The sequence below is a fragment of the Lynx rufus genome, unplaced genomic scaffold, assembly GCF_022079265.1.
Source record: "Lynx rufus isolate CCGP_SWC_20201006 ecotype Redwood Valley unplaced genomic scaffold, mLynRuf1.p SCAF_2, whole genome shotgun sequence".
NCBI lineage: Eukaryota > Metazoa > Chordata > Mammalia > Carnivora > Felidae > Lynx > Lynx rufus.
Window position 1 is genome coordinate 142,478,698 of NW_025814834.1, and position 22,350 is coordinate 142,501,047.

Consider the following 22,350-nt stretch of genomic DNA (forward strand, 5'->3'; position numbering starts at 1 on the left):
CAATTCCATCACTCCAAAAAATTTGGCTCATGATGCCCCTTTGTAGTCAGACTGTCTACCCAACCCTGACCCCTGGCAAATATTGACCTGTGCTCTGTGTTTATAGGTGGGTCTTTTCCAGAGTGTCATATAAATGGAATCCTATAGCATGTAACTTGGAGACTGGCTTCTTTTCCTCAGCATAATGTCTTTGAGATTCAGCAGTGCTATGCATGGATCAATAGTTCATTTCTTTTTATTGCTGAATAGTATTCCGTTACATGAGTGTACCACAGTGTTTATGCATTTATCAGTTGGACATTTGTGTTGTTTCGAGTTTTGGGTGATTGTGAATATAGAGCTGCTATGAATATTTGTTTACAGGTTTTTGTGTGAACATAAGTTTTCATATTTCTAGGGTAAGTACCTAGGAGCGAGATTACTGGATGGTATGGTAAATGTCTGTTTAACGTTACAAGAAATTGCCAAATTGTTTTCCAGAATGACCATAACGTTTTTCATTCTAACCAGTAATATACGAGAGTTCCGGTAGTTCTGCATCCTTCACAACACTTGTCAGTTGTTGTTTTTATATCTTAACTGTTCTAATACGTGTGTAGTGGTAGTTGTTTTAATTTGTATTTCTGGAATGACTAATGATACTGAGCATCTTTTCAAGGACTTATTTGCAATCTCTATTTTGCCAGTTTTTAAAACTTGAGTTTGTTTTCTTATTGTTGAGTTTGCATATTTTGTCTTCCAGTCTGAAACTTTATTCATATATCAGTTTCTTTCAGGGAACAAAGGGTTTTAATTTTGATGGAGTCTAACTTAGGAATTTCTTTTATGGGTCATGCTTTTGGCATTATATCTAAGAGTGTTTCACCCAACTAAAGGTCACAAAAACTTCTATGTTTTCTCCTAAAAATTTTATAGTTCGACATTGATATATGATCTGTTTTGACTTAATTTTTATATAAGGCATGAAGTATAGATCGAGGTGTATTTTTTTGCATATAGATGTATTAAAATTATACCCGTGGGGTTTTAATTTATGGAAATGACTGAATGCTGACATGGAGAGGTCAATGTTATTGAAAGATGAACTGCGTACTTCCATTTCCCGAGAGAAGGGAATATGCTGTGCCACACAGGGTCACAGAAGTGCCAGGTTTGGTGAAGCAGAGGCAGGAGTGAGGGGAAAGCTGAGTACATAGCCTTTATTGGGTTTTCAAGGGAAAAGCAAGGTACATCAGGATAAGCAGTATAGGATTGGTTAGCTTGAATAAGTCCAGTGTGCTTTGGGATATAGGGGTGGTCTCTAGTTGCTTGTACCTAGCCCTGGGATGAATCAGAGCAGGAGAAAATATCAACTTGGTGTGTGAGAGTTAGTTAATGAGGTTGTTCAGGTTGTATATGAAAGATGTGCCCCCTCCACCCTCTATCCCTGGGCTAAGAATTGGTTAGCCCTGGGAGGAGCAGACTCTCCCCAGCTAGCAAGCTTTTTAAGATATCAAAACATTATAAAATATGGAAAATGAAAAGCATTAATACAGGTGTCCACTTGTTTCAGTACCATTTGTTGAAAACATTGAGCCATCTCCAATGATTTGCCTTTGCGTCTTTGTGAAAAATCAATTGACCGAATTTTTATAGGTCAGTTTCTAGACTCCCTATTTTGTTCCATGGATATATGTACCTTTCCTTTGGCCCAAATTCTACTATGTTGATTACTGTTTTATATCAAGTCTTAAAATCAGGTAGTGTGAGTCTTCAACTTTATTCTTTTTTAGAATTGTTGTGAGTATTTAAGATTCTTTGCCCATAAAAATGTTGGAATCAGCTTGTCTGTATCTATAAACAAAGCCTGCTAGTATTTTAATTGGAATTGTGTTAAACTTTAGATCAGATAGGAAGAATTGACTGTATATGTAGCATCTTAAATATATATAGAGTTGTTCAATCCATGAAGAGAGTATGTCTCTCCACTTATTTAGAAACATGGTATTTTTTTAATCAGAATTTTATAGTTTTCAGCATAAAGGTTTTCCACGTTTTGTTAGATTTAAACCTATATATGTATGTATTTATTTGGGCGGCTATTGTGAATGTGATTGGTACAAATAAATAAATAGATTAAATACATACTACATATAATTTATGTGTATGTATCTATGCATACACATTTCTTTAATTTCAGATTTCAATTGTTCATTGTTAGTATTCAGAAATACAAGTGATTTTTGTGTATTGATCTTGAATCTTGCAACCTTGCTGAAATTAGTCCTAGAACTTTTTTTGTAGAAACATTGGGCTTTTCTACATAGAAAATCATATTATCTACTAATAGGGACAGTTTTATTTCTTCATTTCCAGTCTGTGTTCCTTTTATTTCTTTTTCTTTTTTGCACTGACTGTGGCTGTGACAGAAGATATCTTTGTCCTATTCTGGATTTTAAGGGCAAAGCATTTAGTCTTTCACCATTAAATATAATAGCTTATAGGTCTTTTGATGATGCCCTTTATCAGGGTAAGGAATTTCCCTTTTTCTAATTTGCAGAGAGTTTTATCATGAAGAGAGAATTTTTTTTAACTGTTGAGAATTTTGGGATTGTTTTTTATTACAGCATAAACTAGCAAATCTGTCTGCTATAGTATGTATTTAATATATGTGTATATATTTTCTAAATTCTTTTATAGGTACTTTATATACTATTTCATGTACACCTAAATATGGGAGAGGAACATATTTAGAACAAATAATGTATAAATACAATTTACAAAACTTAAATATGCAATGTTTGCTAATTAAATTATTATAAACATTTATAATTGTGTCTTTGTTTTTTAAAAAAAAGATGATTTTATCAAATTATTTTTTTGCATCATTTGATGTGATAACACAGTTTTTCTTTTGTAGTCTGTTAATATGATGGATTATATTAATAGTTGAGTGTTGATCTCTAGTCTTTTATTCCTGGATAAGCTGCTTTTGGTTGTTATACATTGTTCTTTTTATATGTTGCTGGATTCAATTTGGTTAGCATTTTGTTGAGTATTTTTTTCTTTTTCTTCTCTGTTAATGAAAGACATTGGTATCTTGCTATTGTTTTTTTTTAATCTGGTTTTATATCAGGGTAATTCTGGTCTTATAAAATGAATGGGGAAGTGTTCCTTCTTATCAGTTTTCTGGAAGAGAAACTGGTGTTATTTCTTCAATTGTTTGGTGGCATTCTCTGGTGAAAGCAAATGGGCTTAGGGTTTTCATTTTTGGAAGGTTTTTCTTTTCTTTCTTTCTTTCTTTCTTTCTTTCTTTCTTTTTTTTTTTTTTTTAAGTTTATTTATTTTAAGAGAGAGACAGAGAGTGAGCAGGGGAAGGGGAGAGACAAAGGGAGAGAAAGAATTCCAAGCAGGCTCTGTGCTGTCAGTGCTAAGCCCAATGTGGGGCTCAAACTCACAAACTGTGAGATCATGACCTGAGCCAAAACCAAGATTCAGATGCCATCTGACTGAGCCATCTAGGTGCCCCGTTTTTTTGGAATTATGTATTCAATTTATTTTGATATAGGCCTATTTGAGTTAATTATTTCTTTTGGGGTGATTTTTGGTAGTTTGTGGCTTTCATGTAATCAGTCCCTTTTACCTCAGTTGTGTAATTTATGTGCAAAAAGTTGTTCATAGGTTTTCTATAAACTTTCAGTGTCTCAATAGGCTGTAGTGATATCCTTTGATATCCTTTGATTCCTGATATTGGTAATTGTGCTTTCTTTCTTTCCCTCTGGTTAGTCTGGCTAGAGGTTTATCATTTTGATTGACCTTTTCAGAAAACTAGCTTTTATTTTAAAATGTTTATTAATTTTTGAGAGAAAGTACAGCACATGGGAGTGCACAGGGGCACATGGGGGAGGGGGCGGAGAGAGAGAATCCCAAGTGTTCTCTGTCAGCACAGAGCTTGATGTGGGGCTTGAACCATGAGATAATGACCTGAGCTCAAATTGAGTCTGATGATTAATTGACTGAGCCACCCAGGCGTCCCAGAGCTAGCTTTTAATTTCATTGGTTTCTCTATTGTTCTTTTTAAAATTTCATTTATTTTTGCTTGCTTTGGGTTTATTTTGCTCTTCATCTTAGTTTCTTTTAGCTCTTCTTTTTTAGAGGTGGAAGCTTAGATTGTTCTTTGAGACCTCTGTACTTTTTTAATACAAATATTTAAGTATTTAGATTTCTAAGTAATGCTTACATCCCACAAATTTTGAATTTTATGGCTCTATTTTTGTACATTACAAAATATTTCCTAATTTCCCTTGAGACTTCATCTTTGACCTTTGGGTAATGTAGAAGTTGATTGTTTAATTTCCAAGTGTTTAAGGATTTTCTGGATATATTCCTGATACTGATTTCTAGTTTAATTGTGTTATAATGAGAGAAATATTTTGTATAATTTCAATTTTCTTAGATTTATTGTGGTTTGTTTTATGATTCAGGATATGGTCTGTCTTGGTGAATGTTCCATGCATATATTTTTAAAAATGTGTATGTATTCTGCTTTTGTTGCCTCGGGTATTTTATGTCAATTGGTTGTTGTTGGTTTATGGTGCTATTTATTCTATAGGGATAAGAATATAGGGTAGGGAAGGGACAGAGAGGGAGAGAGAGAGAACCCCAAGTGCAGAGCCCTACGCAGGGCTCAAACCCACAAACTGTGAGATCTATGACCTGAGCTGAAATTAAGAGTCAGATGCTTAACCCAGGAGCCCCTAAATTTTTATTTAAATTCACTAGTTAACATACAGTGTAATATTACGTTCGGGTGTATAATGTAGTGATTCAACACTTCCATACAATAAGTATACTCATCACAACAAGTGCCCTCCTTAATCCCCATCATCTATTTAACCCAACCCCCCACTCACCTCCCTTTTGGTAACCATCAGTTTGTTCAGAGAAAGGAGTTTTGAAGTCTTCAACATATTGTATATTTTTAGTTGTATCAGTTTTTGCTTTATGTGTTTTGAAACTCAGTTGCTTATGCATTAATGATTGTTACATATTCTTGGTAAATTAATCCTTTTATCCTTATAAAATGTTTCTTTTTATCCTGGTAATTTTTATTTTATTTTTTAGTCTACTTTATTTAATACTGATATAAGTATTTCAATTTTCTTTTAGTAATTTTTATCATGGTATATCTTTTTACATTCTTCTAGTTTTAGTTTTATCATTTTATTTATCTATTTATTTAAATTCAAGTTCATTAACATGCAGTGTAGTCTTGACCTCAGGAGCAGAACCCAGTGATTCATCTCTTACATATGATACCCAGCACTCATTCTGTAAAGTGCCCTTCTTAATGTCCATCACCCATTTAACCCATCCCACCACCCACCTCCCCTCCAGCAACCCTTGGTTCGTTATCTGTATTTCAGGGTCTCTTATCATTTGCCTCCCTGTTTTTATCTTATGTTTCATTATATTTAAAGTGAATTTCTTATATAACATATAGTTCAGTCTTGTTTTTTTTTTAATCTGTTGATAATCTGTGTCTTTTAAGTGAAATATTTAGACCATTCTATTTAATGCAAATGTATGTTCAAATTTAGGCCTACTCTTTTTTTCTGTTTATACCTTAATGTTTCCCTTTGTTTCCATTTTGTTGCCTTATATTGGATAAATTGATAATTTTTTAGAATTACAGCTAATCTATATTACAGATTTAATCTATTTTTATTTAGGTATTACAATTATATATATTTTTAAATGTTTATTTAATTTTGAGAGAGAGAGAGCAAGGAGGGGAGGGGCAAAGGGAGGGAGACAGAGGATCTGAAGCAGGCTCCATGCTGACATCAGAGAGCCCAATGTGGGGCTCGAACTCATGAACCTTCAGATCATTACCTGAGCCAAAATCAGACACTTAACTGACTGAGCCACACACGTGCCCCTAGAGTTATATTTTAATTTACCTAAAATGCTCATTTACATTTTAATTAATTTGTTATCCACATTTAGATTTATTGGGTTTTTGACTATAGTGTTTATACAATTTTTTTTTTAATGGTTGCTGTAGGGACATGTTTATAAAAACTTTCTTCTACTTAGAACTAATATTTTTACCACTTCAAGTGGAATGTAGAAAGCACGTAGTCCCACTGTAAGTCCCTTTTACTTGCTTTGGGTTGTAGTTGATACATGTATGCTACATCTATATACTTTGAGAAATCCATAGTCATTTGAATTATTGCTCCCTCTATATGGAATGTTTTTGGGGGGGTTGTTTTGTTTTTTGCTTGCAAGGTTTTTTCTTTGTCTTTGGTTTTCAGCATTTTGAAACAACACTCATTTGAGTGTGAATTTTGTTGAAGTTGTTCTCTTTTTGGTTCCCTGAACTTTTTGAATCTACAAGTTTGACTCTTGGAATATTTGGGAGGTTGTCAGCTATTGTTTCTTCAAAATTTTTTTTTTGTAGCCCTTTCTCCTCTTCTCTGAGACTTCAGTGACTCAAATTTTAGACCTTTGTTATTATCCTAAGGGGCTGGAGGATCTTTTTTTTTTTTTTCCTAATCTTTTTTCTTTCTCTTTTTTTAAACATTTATTATCCAGAGACAGAGAGAGACAGAGCAGGAGTGGGGGAGGGACAGAGAGAGGGAAACACAGAATCTGAAGCAGGCTCCAGGCTGTAAGCTGTCAGCGCAGAGCCCAACGTTGGACTCGAACCCACAAACCTTGAGATCATGACCTGAGCCAAAGTTGGATGCTTAACCAACTTAGCCACCCCGGGCACCCCTCTTTTTTATCTTGATTGTTGTTCTATTGGATCTGTCATTGAGTTCACGGACTCTTCCCTTTGTTATCTCCATTTTCCTATACAGGCAAAATAGTAAATTTTTTTGTTTGGGATACTATATTTTTCAGTAGTAAATTTTTATTTTTTAATATCTTCCATTTCTCTGCTGAGACTTCAGTCTTACCATATTTCAAGATTGTTTGCCTGTACTTAAACAGTCATAATAGTTGCTTTAACGTCTTTATCTAATAATCCAATACCTGAGTCATCTCAGGGTTAGTGTCTGTTTATTGTCTTTTCTCTTGTCAATTGAGATTACCTGGTTCTTCTAACAAGTAATTTTGGATAATATCCTGCACTTTCCAGTATTACCTTATGTGACTTTATAACCTATACTGAATGTTTATTGTTAAAAAATTTCAGCAAGCATTTGAGCTACCTAGTTAGGTTCACTTCACAGCTCCTAAGGAATCCCTTCCAGGTTTTCTAGCTCTGAAACCTAGTAGGCCTACTCTGCTGCTGTGAGGGTCAAGTAGGAAAAGGATAAAGACAAAAAACAACAGGTATTTCAGACCCCTCCCTCTTCAGATCACAGTTTATCTGATCATAGAGAATTCCTCTCCAAGTTTTAGATGTCTGCTCAGCTGCTCCTGCCACCACTGCCACAGCACTGCGTCTTTGCTTTGGGGCTGGGGGACAAGAGAAAACAAACATACAAAAGAAACCAGAAGGTTTCCCCCACTCTTTCAGTCACATGTCTTTGAATAGGAGTTCAGTATTAGCTGGGAAACAAGTAGCAAAAGAAATACAGGAAGCATAGCAATGGACTGCTCATACCTTGGTTAGTAGTTTTCTTCTCTTAATGTTTATTTCTTTATTTTGAGAGAGACAGAGATAATGTGAGCAGGAAAGGGGCAGAAGGGGGAGATAGCGAGGGAGAGAGGCGGCGGTGGGGGGGGATGGAGAGAGAATGAGAATCTCAAGTAAGCTCCATGCTCAGCACAGAGCCAGATACCGGGCTCAATCCCACAACTGTGAGATCACGACCTGAGTCGAAATCAGGAGTTGGGCACTCAACGGACCTAGCCACCCACGTACACCTGTGGTTCCTTTCTACAATCTGCCTGCTACTGTTTACTTTTCAGCATTTTCAGATAGTTGAGAATTCGGTGGGAGACTGGGAGCATTGAGCCTATTCCATTTGAATCAGAAACTCTCCATAAAATGTTCCTGAGTATTTAAAATTGTATCTCATTCATTTACCAAATTCCAATCAATATGTGATTAACTTATAGAGTCAATTTTAACAAAATGATGTAAAAGAATTATAAAATCCCAGGAATCAAAATTACCTTATGAGTCACTTAGGCCAACCCTTTACATTTAAAGAGTCCTTTTCACCTCAGACAATAGCTAATGATAGCTAAAATTGAGTATGCACCTGCCAGTGTATTAAGTTCCTGGCCTACATTAACTCATTTAATTCTCACACAATTCCATTAAGTAAATATAACTGTTTTTTAGCTCCGTCTCACTGGGAAAGAAACTAAAGTTTAGAAAACCTTTCTTCTCAAAATGCATTCCTTGGTCCAGTCCCATTCTCATGACGTTGGGAACCTGTGAGGAATGTAGAATTTTAGGTTTCAATTCAGACTTTTGGAATCTGAATCTGCATTTTGAACAGAATCCCCCATATGATTCATTTGCACATTAACTTTTTTTTTTTTTTGAAGCATTTGCTTAGAGAGGTTACAAATAACTTGATCAAGGTCACCCAGCATGTAAGTTGTAAAGCTAGGATAGAACTTGGTTGAATGACTTCAGAACCTGTGCTCTTAAATACCGTGCTGTCTTGCTGAATGATTATTTAGCCTGGGTGTGACAGCTCCAAAACTAATATAATGTTTCTACTGAGTGAAAAAAATGTTTTCTTGTGGCCTTTTCAGGTCATACTATACTGTGATATACTCCCTCTTCTACAGAATAACACTTTAAATATTTAAAGATAATTGTTATCTTCCTTTCCTGGATGTTTTTTTTTTTTTTTCAGACTAAACACCCGCAAATCAGATTTTTTTCGTACAGCATGGTTTTAAGCTCTTTCACAAACTATAATCTTATTTGTTTACATACCTCTTAAAAAATGATGCTATTTGGTGATCCAACAATTATGATTTCCTTTAATTTGATGTAAATAAGAGGTTACTTAATTTTGTATATAGCATGTATGTATTTATTAATGCCCACTATGTATATAAAAGAAATTTAAGTCAGTTATATGCTCTCAAAGAGTGTAGCATATATTTAGGAAGAGAGAATTAACCCATCTGAAAAATTGGAGAGCAATACCTATCAGTGTATGAAGTAGACTTTGAGGTTAAAGTCTCTCAAATTTGGACAAATCCCCAAACTTACAAAAATCTCTACAGCATGTAATGTATAGAGACAGTTATAATAAAGGTGTTCTGTGTATATATTTGTGAAAAAAATTTCTTATTGACTAGAGTTCTTTGGAACCAATTTAGTTGATCAATTTTAGTTGTTCTGACTAGCATTTATTCACATGCAGATCCAAACATATACCAAATCCAACATTCAGTTCTTGAATATAGATATTATTTTCTAGGAAGAACCATGACTTTCTCATATTTCTTTATGTTCTCTTTTCCTCCATCAAAAGCAGAACTTGGGAACTTGGGTGACTTATTTTTCAACACCATCTCTCAAATTGTTTTTTAAAAAATTTTATTTTCACCCTAGGACATACCGCATTTTTTAGAGATTGCAAGAAAAGACAAATTATTTGAGATACAAAGATGCTAGACAGGTTCTCTCACTATCTTAGAGAAGATACAGAAATAACATTATATCCCAGAAAAATTGTAAGTTATATCATGGACATCAAGGATTACTTCTGAATATCTAAAATTGTCTTGAATTATGAAGTGTTGAAGGTTATGGGATAAAGACCATAATTACATGACTGAGAGGAAGGAGAAGTGACCAGGTCAGTCATTAAAGACCTAAGCAAATCAATGGGCTTTGAAGAGTGAAAAGAATTAGAACAAGAATTGTTTTGCTTTGTTTTGCTTTGTTTTTTGTTTTGTTTTAAAGTACATTTAAGAAAAATTTATCTTTAAAAAGATACAGGGTAGAAAATTACACTGAACTAAATTTATTTTAGATTTATTACTAATTTATATGAGAGAAACTTTTTCCCTTATTTGAAATTAAGGTAAATTCTAGTTGAATAGCTGTCATAAACATTTGCTCTAATCCATGTACCCTGGAATAACTAAAAATTTGATGTAGGTGATGAAAGCTGGGCATGGAGTTGGAAGTCGTATATGTTTGAGTGAGCAATACCAGAAAGTGTGCAGAATTACAGTATGACTTTGGCTAATGACACTTTCTATTACTGTTCATTTGGTCATTTCCCCTTTACAAAGCACTTAGGACACTGTGCTACCATAGAGGATCCAGAAGAAAAGGACTTAAGTTCCTGACTCAGGGAGCAGACTGGGGGACAAAAAAGATTTGAACTTTTCAGTTTAAAGACAGTTTTGCGGCAATGATTACTTCTAGATGTTGGATTAAATCTGTTTGTTTGTTTGTTTTTTCTAGACCTTGCCCAAAGTCAGGCAACATAATATGCTCACGATGATGTTCAGTGTTGTATGCTTCCCAGTGTGGCCTTTTTCTTGGTGCTGGCACTTGAAATAAATGTATATTTACAAGGCATTCTGGATAGCATAAGTTATTTTGCCTTTTGTCTCTGTGACCATAGGTAACAGTTAACCTCTTCCAGATGCAACACCTACAGGCAGCCTCCCTTGCAAGCAATTTACAGTCTCTCTGTGATAGCGCCAAACTCTATGACCCAGGCCAGGAATACAGTGAGTTTGTCAAGGCCACAAATTCAACTGAAGAAGAAAAAGTTGATGGGTGAGAATTAATGTATAGATGAAATTATTTCAAAAGATAAAATAAGTTTCTATCTGGTATAAGTTGGTGTCTTTTCTAACAGCAGAATTTCTGAATTTTTTTAATATCCTGATGTAACTCATGTAAGACTAAAGCTTTTCAGTTTGACACAAGGCTCAGTTCTTTGAGATTTAGACATCCTCTGAGAGTGGCAAACCATGTCAATTTTGAATGCCCACACATTTAACAACCTCCATTTTCTGCAGTGGTTATACTAGAAACGTTTAACCATGACACGAATTATTAACCATACTTTTGCTCCTCTTTTCCATGTTTCAGCTGTAACAAGTTCAAGTGATTAATAAATTTTTTTCACATCTCCTTTAAGAAGCTGAACCCTTATAATGTTTATTCTTGATATTCACTTAGTTTAATTACTCTTCATTAAATCAACAGATTTTTCTGAAAATAGAATAAAATAGGCTGTTAATTAGTCATTCTCCTAAATGATGAATTTTATTTGGGTTTTTCTTAGGAATGTAAATAAGCAGTTAACAAATAGTCCTCACACTTCTGGATATGGACCCAGCGACTCGTTAGAAGATGTAGTGCGCCTTGCTGACCCCTCTAGTAAGATTGAAGAGGACAGATGCTCCAATAGTGCTGATGTAACAGGTAGCGTTTAACATTAAAGGGAGCTCTAATTTATGAAAGATCAAATTATTTAAATGTGATTATTAAATGAGTTGCAGCTCTGAAGTTTAAAAATCAGGCCTTGAGTTATAACTCTGTGAGACCTTAGTCAAAGTTGTAAGCACTGTGGCTCTTTTTTTTTTTTTTTTTTTTAATCTTTATTTTTGAGAGAGAGTGTGTGTGAGTGAGGGAGAAGCAGAGAGAGAGGGAGACAGAGGACCCAAAGCGGGTTCTGCACTGACAGCAGAGAGCCAGATCCAGGGCTCGAACTCATGAACTGTGACATCATCACCTCAGATGAAGTTGGATGCTTAACCCACTGAGCCACCCAGGCACCCCACACTGCAACTATCTTAAAGTCAATGGTTGATCACTGCTAAAGGAATTTGGCTTGTCTCATTTCTGTAATGTCAGTATTTTGCCTGATGAAGTCCTTCTGTAGCCAAGTTTGACTTTAAATATTCTTTTCTTGAAGGTCCTTCTTTTATAAGGTCATGGACATTTGGGATGTTTAGTGACTCTGAGAGCACTGGTGGAAGCAGTGAATCTAGATCTCTGGATTCTGAATCTATAAGTCCAGGTACGTAAGTATTTAAGTCTAGCAGAGAAAATTCAATGAAATACTCCTTTTGGGGGGATATATTTTAACTACACTATTTTTATAAGGAACTGTGTCCTAGACACGCACAGTTTAAAGAAAAATAAACAGATCCTCATGTGTTCACCACCCAGCCTATAAGAAATAAAATATTATCAGTATATGAGAAGGGCCCTGTGGACACCTCCTTGAAAACCTTGTCCTGTTGCCCACCAGAATAAGCCATCATCCTGAATTTTGTTAATAATTCTGTAGCTATTTTAAATGTGTTAGTGCCTGTATCTACTTGAGCTTTTCCCTCTTTGGAATGTTATACAGATGGAATTATATACTATTTTTTGTGTGTGACTTCTTTCATCTTTTTTTTTAAGATTCATGTTGATGTGAATAGCTGTATTTATTTCATACCATATCTTCTATAGTATACTATTCTGTGAACATAACTGTATTTTTTAGATTGCTTTGTAGTTAATTGCTAAGATGAACAATATAGTTAACACCACTTTTTGTGCCTATAGTTACTTAATTTTTATAAATGCACCTTAAAAGGTACTTTGATAAAGAGAATTCCATGCTCCTTAGAGAGGCTGGATAGATATTCTGAACTCTGCTTTAGTGGCTTTAACGAAAATAAGCCATAGGTAATACAGCTAACAGGAAAAGAAGGTGGCGTTTGAACCCATGAGATTTTTCCTTCAAACCCATGAGATTCTTACTTTGGCATTCTTTCTCCTCCACTCTTTTACCAAAGACTGCTCTAGTCCTATTCTTCCTGGCCCTTCTCCTAGGATCCTTGGCACTGTGGGAGATATAAGATTTAGCCTACCTCAAAAGTCCAAGATATTTTTTATAGTGTTCTACATATTACAGAAATTTTATTCATATAAATACATCTCTTGAGTTTAAATTTAGAAATAACTTCTATGCAGCATTGGGGTTTGTAGGCTTACTTTGTGTCTTCCTTTAAAACTAGCTCCATTCAGGCGGCACCCCGGAGATAAGAGCCTAAATACTTAACTAGATATTTCTAATTAGCTTTGTAAACACAAGATGGTTGTAGCTATCCCCAGAAATTAAGACCCAAACTAGGGCACACCCTAAATTATTTGGAATCCTATAAGACTTCATGTGATAAAGACAAAAATTTGTAAACTAGTCACAAGATAAATGGTAAAGACCTAGGGATGCCTGACCTGGGAATGAGGAAACCTGGGGACATGACAGCTGTCCTCACATATTGGAGTGTGAAGAGATTACAGGGACCGGGCTTGTCTGCTCCTTTAGGGAGAAGTGTGACCAGAGGCTGGGTTTCATAAGCGGGCAGACTGCTGCTCAGAAATGTAAGGAAACCATTTTACAGTTGGAATCGTTCTGAATGGAACATGTGACCCCATGATTTCTCAGTCGGTAAGAACACATTCAAAACAAAAACGAGATGACCACGTATCTCTTAAACATATTTTGAAAGGAATCTTTTGGAGGGAAAGATGTTGGTTTAAGTCATCTCTCAGCCCTAAGATCGTTAAGGCCTTGAGGTGAGTGAAATCTTCCACTTAGATATCGCCCTCTTTGTAATATCAGCAGGGAGCAGATAAACCTCGTTACCTAGTCCAGCTGCTCTGATACCTGCACAGTGTCCTTTGCTGACGTGGCTTGTGTCCTGTGTTCTTACCTCCCTGCCAGGGATCTTTATTCCTGCTTCCCATTCTCCCATCTTCCTGGGCAACATTAATGTGATCTTACTGTTGTGTTGCTGTAATCATAGATGTTTGTATGTTTTAGACAGCTTTAGGTTACACTGTATACATTTCTTTGTAACTCAATTCAACGAGTATTTAATGACAATTTACCATTGTGCCAGTATTCCTTGCCCTTGTAAAGCATACAGTGTCTAACACTTACTATCAGAAGTTGGCATGGGGCGCCTGGGTGGCGCAGTCGGTTAAGCGTCCGACTTCAGCCAGGTCACGATCTCGCGGTCCGTGAGTTCGAGCCCCGCGTCAGGCTCTGGGCTGATGGCTCAGAGCCTGGAGCCTGTTTCCGATTCTGTGTCTCCCTCTCTCTCTGCCCCTCCCCCGTTCATGCTCTGTCTCTCTCTGTCCCAAAAATAAATAAACGTTGAAAAAAAAAAATAAAAAAAAAAAAAAAGAAGTTGGCAGTAAGGTCTTACTGGAATGTATGATTCCTCAATTTTAAATTTATTTGGAAAAGTCAGGTTTGGTTGAATTTTCTGTTGTTCCTAGTAATAAATATCATAATTCCCTATATCCAAAGTCTGCGAATGGAAGTAGCTTTTTCTATTTCTGTTTGTTCTCTTGAGCAGAATAGTATGATTGTGTTATTCCAAAAATATTGTCATTACCCATTTCTTAAATTCTACATTGGTCAGGTGATTGTATTCACAATTTTCTTTTAGGAGACTTTCATCGAAAACTTCCACGAACTCCATCCAGTGGAACCATGTCTTCTGCCGATGATTTAGATGAGAGAGAGCCACCTTCCCCTTCAGAAGCTGGTATTGCTTTAATGTGAATCAAGTACCCACTAAACCCTTTGAGTCAGCAGCACTACATGATATTAGGAAAATAGTGTAAAGAATTACTTTGCTGTGTGTTAAGAGACATTATAATGACTTAAATCTATCCCCCAAAATTATGTAAAGTATGGGTTAATAATGTACTAGTGAAATGTTACAAATAAAAATAAAAGAATAAGCAACAAAACTAACTCTAAAATGTATTTGATGCCAAAATAGGCTAGTTATTTTGATCTTTTATAAAACAAATACAGTGACTGAACTGTTAAAAGGTTGCAATGCATGAGAAACTCAGAAAAAGTCTCTTTAAAAGAAATAGTGGAAGAAGCTAGGCAGAAAAAGTAAATACATTCTTGAGGACAAGGAAAGTTATAGAGGGTGACAGATACAAAAGATATCAGTTACCTTAATGACTTGAATTAGACTCATATAAATAAGTTTTGCACATTTGAAAACTTGATATACCTTTTTGGGCATCATTAACTAAAATAATATGGAACATCTGACCTCTGGTAGGGTATTGATACAGAACTAGCTAGTATTATCTGTAATTTTATAATGAATTAAGAATAAGTAGCTTGGGATGCCTGGGTGGCTCATTCGGTTAAGTGTCCGACTTCAGCTCAGGTCATGATCTCGCAGTCCCTGAGTTCGAGCCCTGCGTTGGGTTCTGTGCTGACAGCTCGGAGTCTGGAGCCTGCTTTGAATTCTGTGTCTCCCTCTCTCTCTGCCCCTCCCCTGCTCATGCTCTGTCTCTCTCTGTCTCAAAAATAAATAAAAACATTTAAAAAAAAAAAAAGAAGAGTAGCTTTATCTTCAATGCAAATAATACTGACAAACTGGTTTCATACAGCTAGTTTTCTTTCTTTCAAGCTTTTATAGGGGCATTTTCTAAGAATGTAATGCCACCTCCATAACACCCTTCCAGGTGCTATAAAGAGTATATTAATAACAGTGTAGATTTACTGATTCTGAAAACATTATGCCATGCTATATTAGAAGTATCTTACTGGTTTGGTCATGATTTTTACCCATTGCTCAAATATTTAATAAATGTTTACCTTGAAGAGATCTATAAATTGAATGTTTATTTTGATGTTACAGACTCAAATTAACAGCTTTTTGTAATGCATGAATTATTACAAGGTCTAAAGATTTTTTAAAACTTAGTATCATGTGTTATAATTTTTATGCCATTTTATAATTCTTATACTAATTTATCTCTGTTTCAAGGACCCAACTCCCTTGGAACATTTAAGAAAACATTGATGTCAAAGGCAGCTCTCACTCACAAGTTTCGAAAATTAAGGTCCCCCACAAAATGTAGGGATTGTGAAGGCATTGTAGTATTCCAAGGTGTTGAATGTGAGGAGGTAAGACATTTCTGGAATTACATTAGCTCCTTTATGCTCTTTTCTGTATACTTTTTTGTTGCTAATTTTATTGATTGAGATCTCTTGCAGGTATATTTTTAAGAAATTAAACTATAGTGTACTTTCTGTAATTTTATATTTCATTCAGATATTGAGTGTATTTCAAACACCAGTACCTTTTAAACTCGTTTTTGTTATGTTACCACTCTACCTAGTTTGCTCTGTTGTTCACAGCTTTAAAGTGAGTGAACCATGTTTTAACTGTTATTTTCTTGTAGTGTCTCCTTGTTTGTCACCGAAAGTGTTTGGAAAATTTAGTCATCATTTGTGGTCATCAGAAACTTCCAGGGAAAATACACTTATTTGGAGCAGAATTCACACAAGTTGCAAAAAAGGAATCAGATGGCATCCCATTTATACTCAAAATATGTGCTTCAGAGATTGAACACAGAGCCTTGTGTCTACAGGTACATTGTAACTCTTAAAATTAAGTTTAAAAACACAAATCCCTATGTGATTTGTTCTAATGGTGAGACTTTAAAGGAAAACAGTGCTCTCAATTTTTAATAAGGAACTGAATTTATTCAGATTTATTTGGAAAATACCTCACTTGGCCCTAGTTTTTTTCCTTAATTATTAAGAAAAATTGAAATAGACACATCAGATATATTTATATGTCTTCATTTAACCATTGATACTAAAGGAGAATTTTGCCCAATTTTTCCATTTTCTTAAGGGAATTTATCGTGTATGTGGAAACAAAATAAAAACTGAAAAACTGTGTCAAGCCTTGGAAAATGGAATGCACTTGGTAGACATTTCAGAATTTAGTTCACATGACATCTGTGACGTCTTGAAATTATACCTTCGACAGGTAACGTTTTCATCCTTGAAAAGTACCATTAAACAGAAAGAAAAAATATGACTTGTGTTTTGCTGATAACATTTACTACACATATATTTTCATTGACATAGACTATATTGATGTGTCTCTAATTGTACAGATCAAAGAGCATATAAAATACATATATAGTTTAAAGACCAATAATAATCAAAACATTCATTTCCCATCACCTCACTTAAGGAAATAGAACATCACCCTGTAGAAGGCTCCTGTGTGCCCTTCTCCAGTTGTGGTGCTCAACTCGGCCCCTGGGCTCTTTTCTAACCTTGTTAATACCTCCTTCTCTTTTCTTAATAGTTTTAATACCTGTTGTATGTTCCTACACAGTGTGTCGTTAATGTGTCATTGAGGACTGGGAGGTAATGAGTTTAGGTAACTGAGAGGAAAGCATAAATCTAGCTGTGTAAGCAAAGGCCATAGTCCAACTTTACCTTCATTGATATTCTCACATAGCTAATGTGGGAGGCCAGTGGGCAAGATCATGAGTGCATCCTGGGAACATGAAGTTCAGTGTATCTGGGGCATCTGCAGGGCTTTCAAATAAGCTGAGTACTGGAGATTTAGCAGGAATATGGTCAGGGGTGGGCTGCTCTGTATTTTTTCTTTTTATGTTCACTGTTGAATCTGGGGCTTTTAGGAGTAGATCCAAAGAAAACACTCCTGTGGGGTAAAGTAATAATCGGCCTTAGTGGCTTCAGGCAGCAGTTCATGGAGCAGTTGTAGAAACAATCAGCACATTGTTATGATGAGCCAAATACAAAAAAGATACGGGTCAAGTGTGGCTGCATTCTGTCCTTGGGTGAAAATGAAGAGAGAGTCACAGAGAGCAGAGCAGTGATGGTCTTGGCCATGTCCATCTCTGGAGTTCTGTTCTGCATCTAGATCCTTTTTAATTATTGTGAATATCTGTCATCCTAGGATCTCCCTTCACCTTCTCCCCTCTGAGGGGTACACCTATTGTCTTCCTATTCATGGTTTATGTTCCTGTTTTGGTCATGCCATCCTTGAGCAAGGTGGAATAAGAGTAGATTCTTGAAATCTTATTTATCTGTAAATGTCTTTATTCTGCTTTCTTAAATGGGATGAAAGAGTATGGATAGTATGGAAGGTTATAGTATCTTACTCTAGAAATTCTTTTCCTTCACAATTTTGAAGACTTTTTTTTTTGAGACATTTTTTATTCTCCTTGAAGCCTGAAATCTTTCTCATTTCTGATTTTTTGTATGAGGGCTGTTGTTTTCTCTTTGAAAGCTTGTCAAATCTTCTTTTCTCCCCATTGTTTTAAAATTTCACAACCTTGATGCCTTGATGCATGTGTCTTCTCCTCTGTCCTTCCAGGAACCCCGCAAGCTCTGTCCTCCTTGGCCTTTTGTTCTTGGGACTAATTTTGTTGCTCATTTCCTCCTCTCTGTTTTCTCTGTATTTTCTTTCTGGAACTTAAATGTGTATACCTGACACCTTATACTGGTTCTCTAGTTCCCTCATCTTCTCTCTGTTTTGTTTTTGTTTTAACACTTTTTAAAAAGATTTCCTCAGTTTTATTTTCCACATCTACTTTGATCTATTTCATTTCTGAGATCATGGTTTAATTTCCAAGAACTTGGCTGTCTGTTCCTTTTACAGCATCCTTTTTTAATGAATGTAATATTTTATTTATCTGAGATATTCACAGCTCTTTTCTAAAAAGGATTCTTTGCTTAGCCTTCAGCACTATTCAGTAGGAATATAATGTGAGCCCTATATATAATAGTAAAATTTCTAGGAGCCACATAAAAAGGTGAAGTTAATTTTCATACTTAACATACTGAAATATCATCTGAACATCTAATCAGTATTTCTAAATTATTAGAAGGAAAGGTTACTGAGTCTTTGAATTCTGGTGTGTATTTTTCATATAGAGTACATGTTGTTTAACCACATTTCCAGTGCTCAGTAGCCCTGTGTGGCTAGTGATTGCAATATTGCCAGTTCTAGACCTTCATTTGGTTTTTTTGGAACTTATTTTGATTCTGTCTTCTGTGGTTGTCTACTTGAAATGGAAGAATTGGAAATTGAAGTCTCTTTGGAAGTTTTTGAATACGTGAAGGCTTTAAAGATTCTGAGCTTTAGTGTCATCTAGAAGGGCTATTTGGGAAACACCTGATGTCTGTATCTCTAGGTCTGTGCTCTCAGGCTGGCTTCATACCCCACAGAAGGGTCTTTCCCTGCCTATAGGTGTGGTGCCAGAACTCTGTGAGCCAATTTGGGTAAGAAGACCCCATGGTCTCTGCCTCAGCATGCATACAATCACTAAATCCCTATTTTTAGAAGTTGACTACCTGTTGTTTGTGCTTGACTTTGCCCATCCAGAAGCCCTCTCTTCTACACTGCCCAGAGAAAAAAAATTCTCACACTTCTGGGGAAGAGGTTGGTCAGAAGCATGTTGCTGAGACAAGGATCTGGATATCTAATACTTCTTAAATAGTTCACCGTTCTCCAGGATCAGAGTACCTAGTGCTGACAGTTCCTGAGTCTCCTATAAATTGTGTTGTTTCTCATTTCACCTTTCTCAGGATTGCTGTCATTACTTATTTATCTGCTCTTCAGTGGTGAAATGTTGCTTTTATCTACATTCCTTTTCTGCTAGTCTTGTGGGCTTAACTGTGTTTTAGTGGGGTTGCAGAGGGAAAGAAACTAGGTACAAATGTTGGATCCGTCATGTTAGCCCACAAAACTATTTATATTTCTTTTTACAGGATGTTCACATTTGCAGAATTCAGCTGAGAAATGGAGACAGAGTACCTCTGAATGACTTTTAATCTCACAATGAATCATCCTTTATCTCTCCTAGCCAGTCAGGGAGAGGAAATAAACGAAGTCCAGTAGTATTCCGTCTCAGGAATACTGTGGGACCAACACTTTAGTGTGGGGAAACTATTCAATTCTTACAGTATTAGAAAGCAGTCTTCATTTTACTTATATATGGGAAATTTGAAACCTCAAGAGGCTAAGTGACCTCCTTTAGATCCCAGAGTAGTAGGGGTAAAAATTAATGTCAAGGCTTCTCCTCCAGCAGGGGAGATCGGAGAGGTGGGTGCCAACCTCACCACAGATAGTGTAGGACACCAGCTAGCCAGAGATATGCTGTTTCCATTGCTGAGCAGTGTAAACGTTGGAATCAGTTATGCCGGTAGGGAGATCATGCCCCTTGATAGTTTGAGAGAGGAACTTTTCTTCAACCCACTTAGGGCAATTCAAGTTGTGCTTAAAAATTAGATAAAATGTTGACAGTGTCTTTCTTGTAAGCCATATTGTCTTATGCTGGTCTTCAGTCTGGCCAAAGTAAAACACAAGGACCCTGTATTATTTTGTTCTCTGTCTACCCCATACCAATAAAATTCAGAATATAAACTTTTTCTAGTTAATAGAAAAAATTTTAATTTGGTTTAATATGGTTTTTTAATATGGTTTTAATAAAACAGCTCTAGATCGCAGTCATGAATGTAATTGGTATAGGGTACAGCAGAGTTTTAAATTCCCATCATGCAGCTTTAGGTTTTAAAAAAGTTTTACTGATTATCAATTAACTCACATTTAACATAGATATAATTTTTGGCGATGTCAGATTCACCTTAGAGATCGCATCGGTAACAAACGTGTACATTTATAATGAGGATTAACCTTAAATCTTGTGAATCGTAATGGACATGCTAAATCACTCAGTAGCTAGTCAGTAAATTATTAACGGGGGAAAAATGGACAGATTGATATTCCTAATGTAATCTTATTTCTTTAGCTCCCAGAACCATTCATTTTATTCAGATTGTACAAAGAATTTATAGACCTTGCAAAAGAGATCCAACATGTAAATGAAGAACAGGAGTCAAAAAAGGATAACTCCGAGGACAAAAAATGGCCGAATATATGTATAGAAATAAACCGAATTCTTATAAAAAGCAAGGACCTCCTAAGACAACTGCCAGTGTCAAATTTTAACAGTCTTCATTACCTCATAGTTCATCTTAAGCGGTAAGAATTTTGTATAAGACAAGCATTCATTAGTGGGCGGAAATCAGTGTTTTCGTTTTGCTTTTTTTGGTTTTTTAAAAATTGTAGCAAAATACACATAAATTGACCGTCTTAACCACTTTTAAGTGTATGGTTCAGTAGTATTAAGTGCATTCATATTGTTGTGATGTTTTTAAAAGGAACATTTTCTTTCTAATATGTGTTAGGGAAAGGGAGACATTGAGTATATGTTCTTACAGCTAACATCCTTCCTTCAGTTGCCTCCTATGTGCCAGGCTCTTGCTGGGAAAATAAGGATGAGAATGTAAGGTTTCTGTCACCTGTTGTGCTTGTCAGCCTCGGGGCAGACCTGCAGACAAGTGCAGTGGCAGCACGGTTCTTGTTCTAAGGGAGCCGTGCACAGCATGCAAAGGAACATGGGGGATTGGAAGGTCGTGAATCAGAGAAGGTAGCCCTTAGCCAGATGTGAAGAACTGGGTGGTGGTTTGGTGACCAAGAATCTGAAAAGGCATTCCGGGTAGGAGGTAACAGACACAGAGACACGAGATAAGTTTGCATTTGGGAAGTATAGGTAATTCAGTTAGGCTAGGACAAAGCAAGCAGTAGCTTGAAGTGAGTTAGATAGAGGCCTGATAAAGTCATACATACCTGCCAGATGAGTTGACTGTCTTCCTTCTGTACCTACTGAAGAATTTTGATCCAGGAATTTAACATGTTCGGATTTGCTCGTTAGGTCTTTCTGGCAGCCATATGGAGAATGAGTTGGAGGGGGTCCTCTACTGCAGTTCAAAACTTCTTGGGTAGTCTAGAAGTGAAAGGTGTGGAGAGCTTGAAACAAGGCAGTAGAGCAGAGAGATCTTTAGGAGGCAGAATCAGAAGACTAGCTGTGGCAGTGAGAGAGAAATCGACAGTGTTTAACTTTCCAGCATAAACACCTGGAGGATGTGGTATATACTAAGATGGGAGCAGCTCTTAGGGTTTTTTTGCTTCTGCTTTTCTGCTGGTAAAACTTTAGTAGTTCTTTCTACTTAATTAAATTTGATCCAATACTGTGAAACCCAATTTTCTGTGTGGTCAGTATCTAATCAAATAAATATATCCTTTTTTCTAGACTTGTACCACCCATTTTTCCTCCACCCTTCCCAACCCATAGTAAACTACCATCAAGGAAATCTAATAGGCGAATCTTATACAGTTTTCTGTGTTCTATTTCACAGAGTCGTGGATCATGCAGAAGAAAACAAAATGAACTCCAAAAATTTGGGGGTGATATTTGGCCCAAGTCTCATTAGGCCAAGGCCCACAACAGCACCTGTCACCATCTCCTCTCTTGCTGAATATTCAAATCAAGCACGGTTGGTAGAGTTCCTCATTACTTACTCACAGAAGATCTTCGATGGGTCCCTGCAGCCACAAGATGTAGTTGTGTGTAGTATAGGTGGTGTTGCATCTCATGTTGATCAAGGCTGTCTTCCAAAGCCTCTATTGTCACCAGAAGAAAGAGACCCAGAACATTCTACGAAGTCACTGTTTTTCTCTTCAAAGGAAGTG

The 22,350-nt window shown here is 36.1% G+C and overlaps 1 protein-coding gene across 1 annotated transcript in view; it reads left to right on the forward strand.

The window, feature by feature from the left end:
- ARHGAP29 (Rho GTPase activating protein 29) overlaps nt 1-22,350 on the forward strand; it is a 60,989-nt gene that overhangs the window by 35,271 nt on the left and 3,368 nt on the right. Inside the window, exons 12-20 of the mRNA XM_047082314.1 lie at nt 10,551-10,708; nt 11,223-11,362; nt 11,856-11,960; nt 14,395-14,493; nt 15,748-15,887; nt 16,166-16,354; nt 16,624-16,761; nt 20,567-20,799; nt 22,017-22,347. Of these exons, the coding sequence (XP_046938270.1) occupies nt 10,551-10,708; nt 11,223-11,362; nt 11,856-11,960; nt 14,395-14,493; nt 15,748-15,887; nt 16,166-16,354; nt 16,624-16,761; nt 20,567-20,799; nt 22,017-22,347 (1,533 nt within the window). The remainder of the gene's footprint in view (nt 1-10,550; nt 10,709-11,222; nt 11,363-11,855; nt 11,961-14,394; nt 14,494-15,747; nt 15,888-16,165; nt 16,355-16,623; nt 16,762-20,566; nt 20,800-22,016; nt 22,348-22,350) is intronic.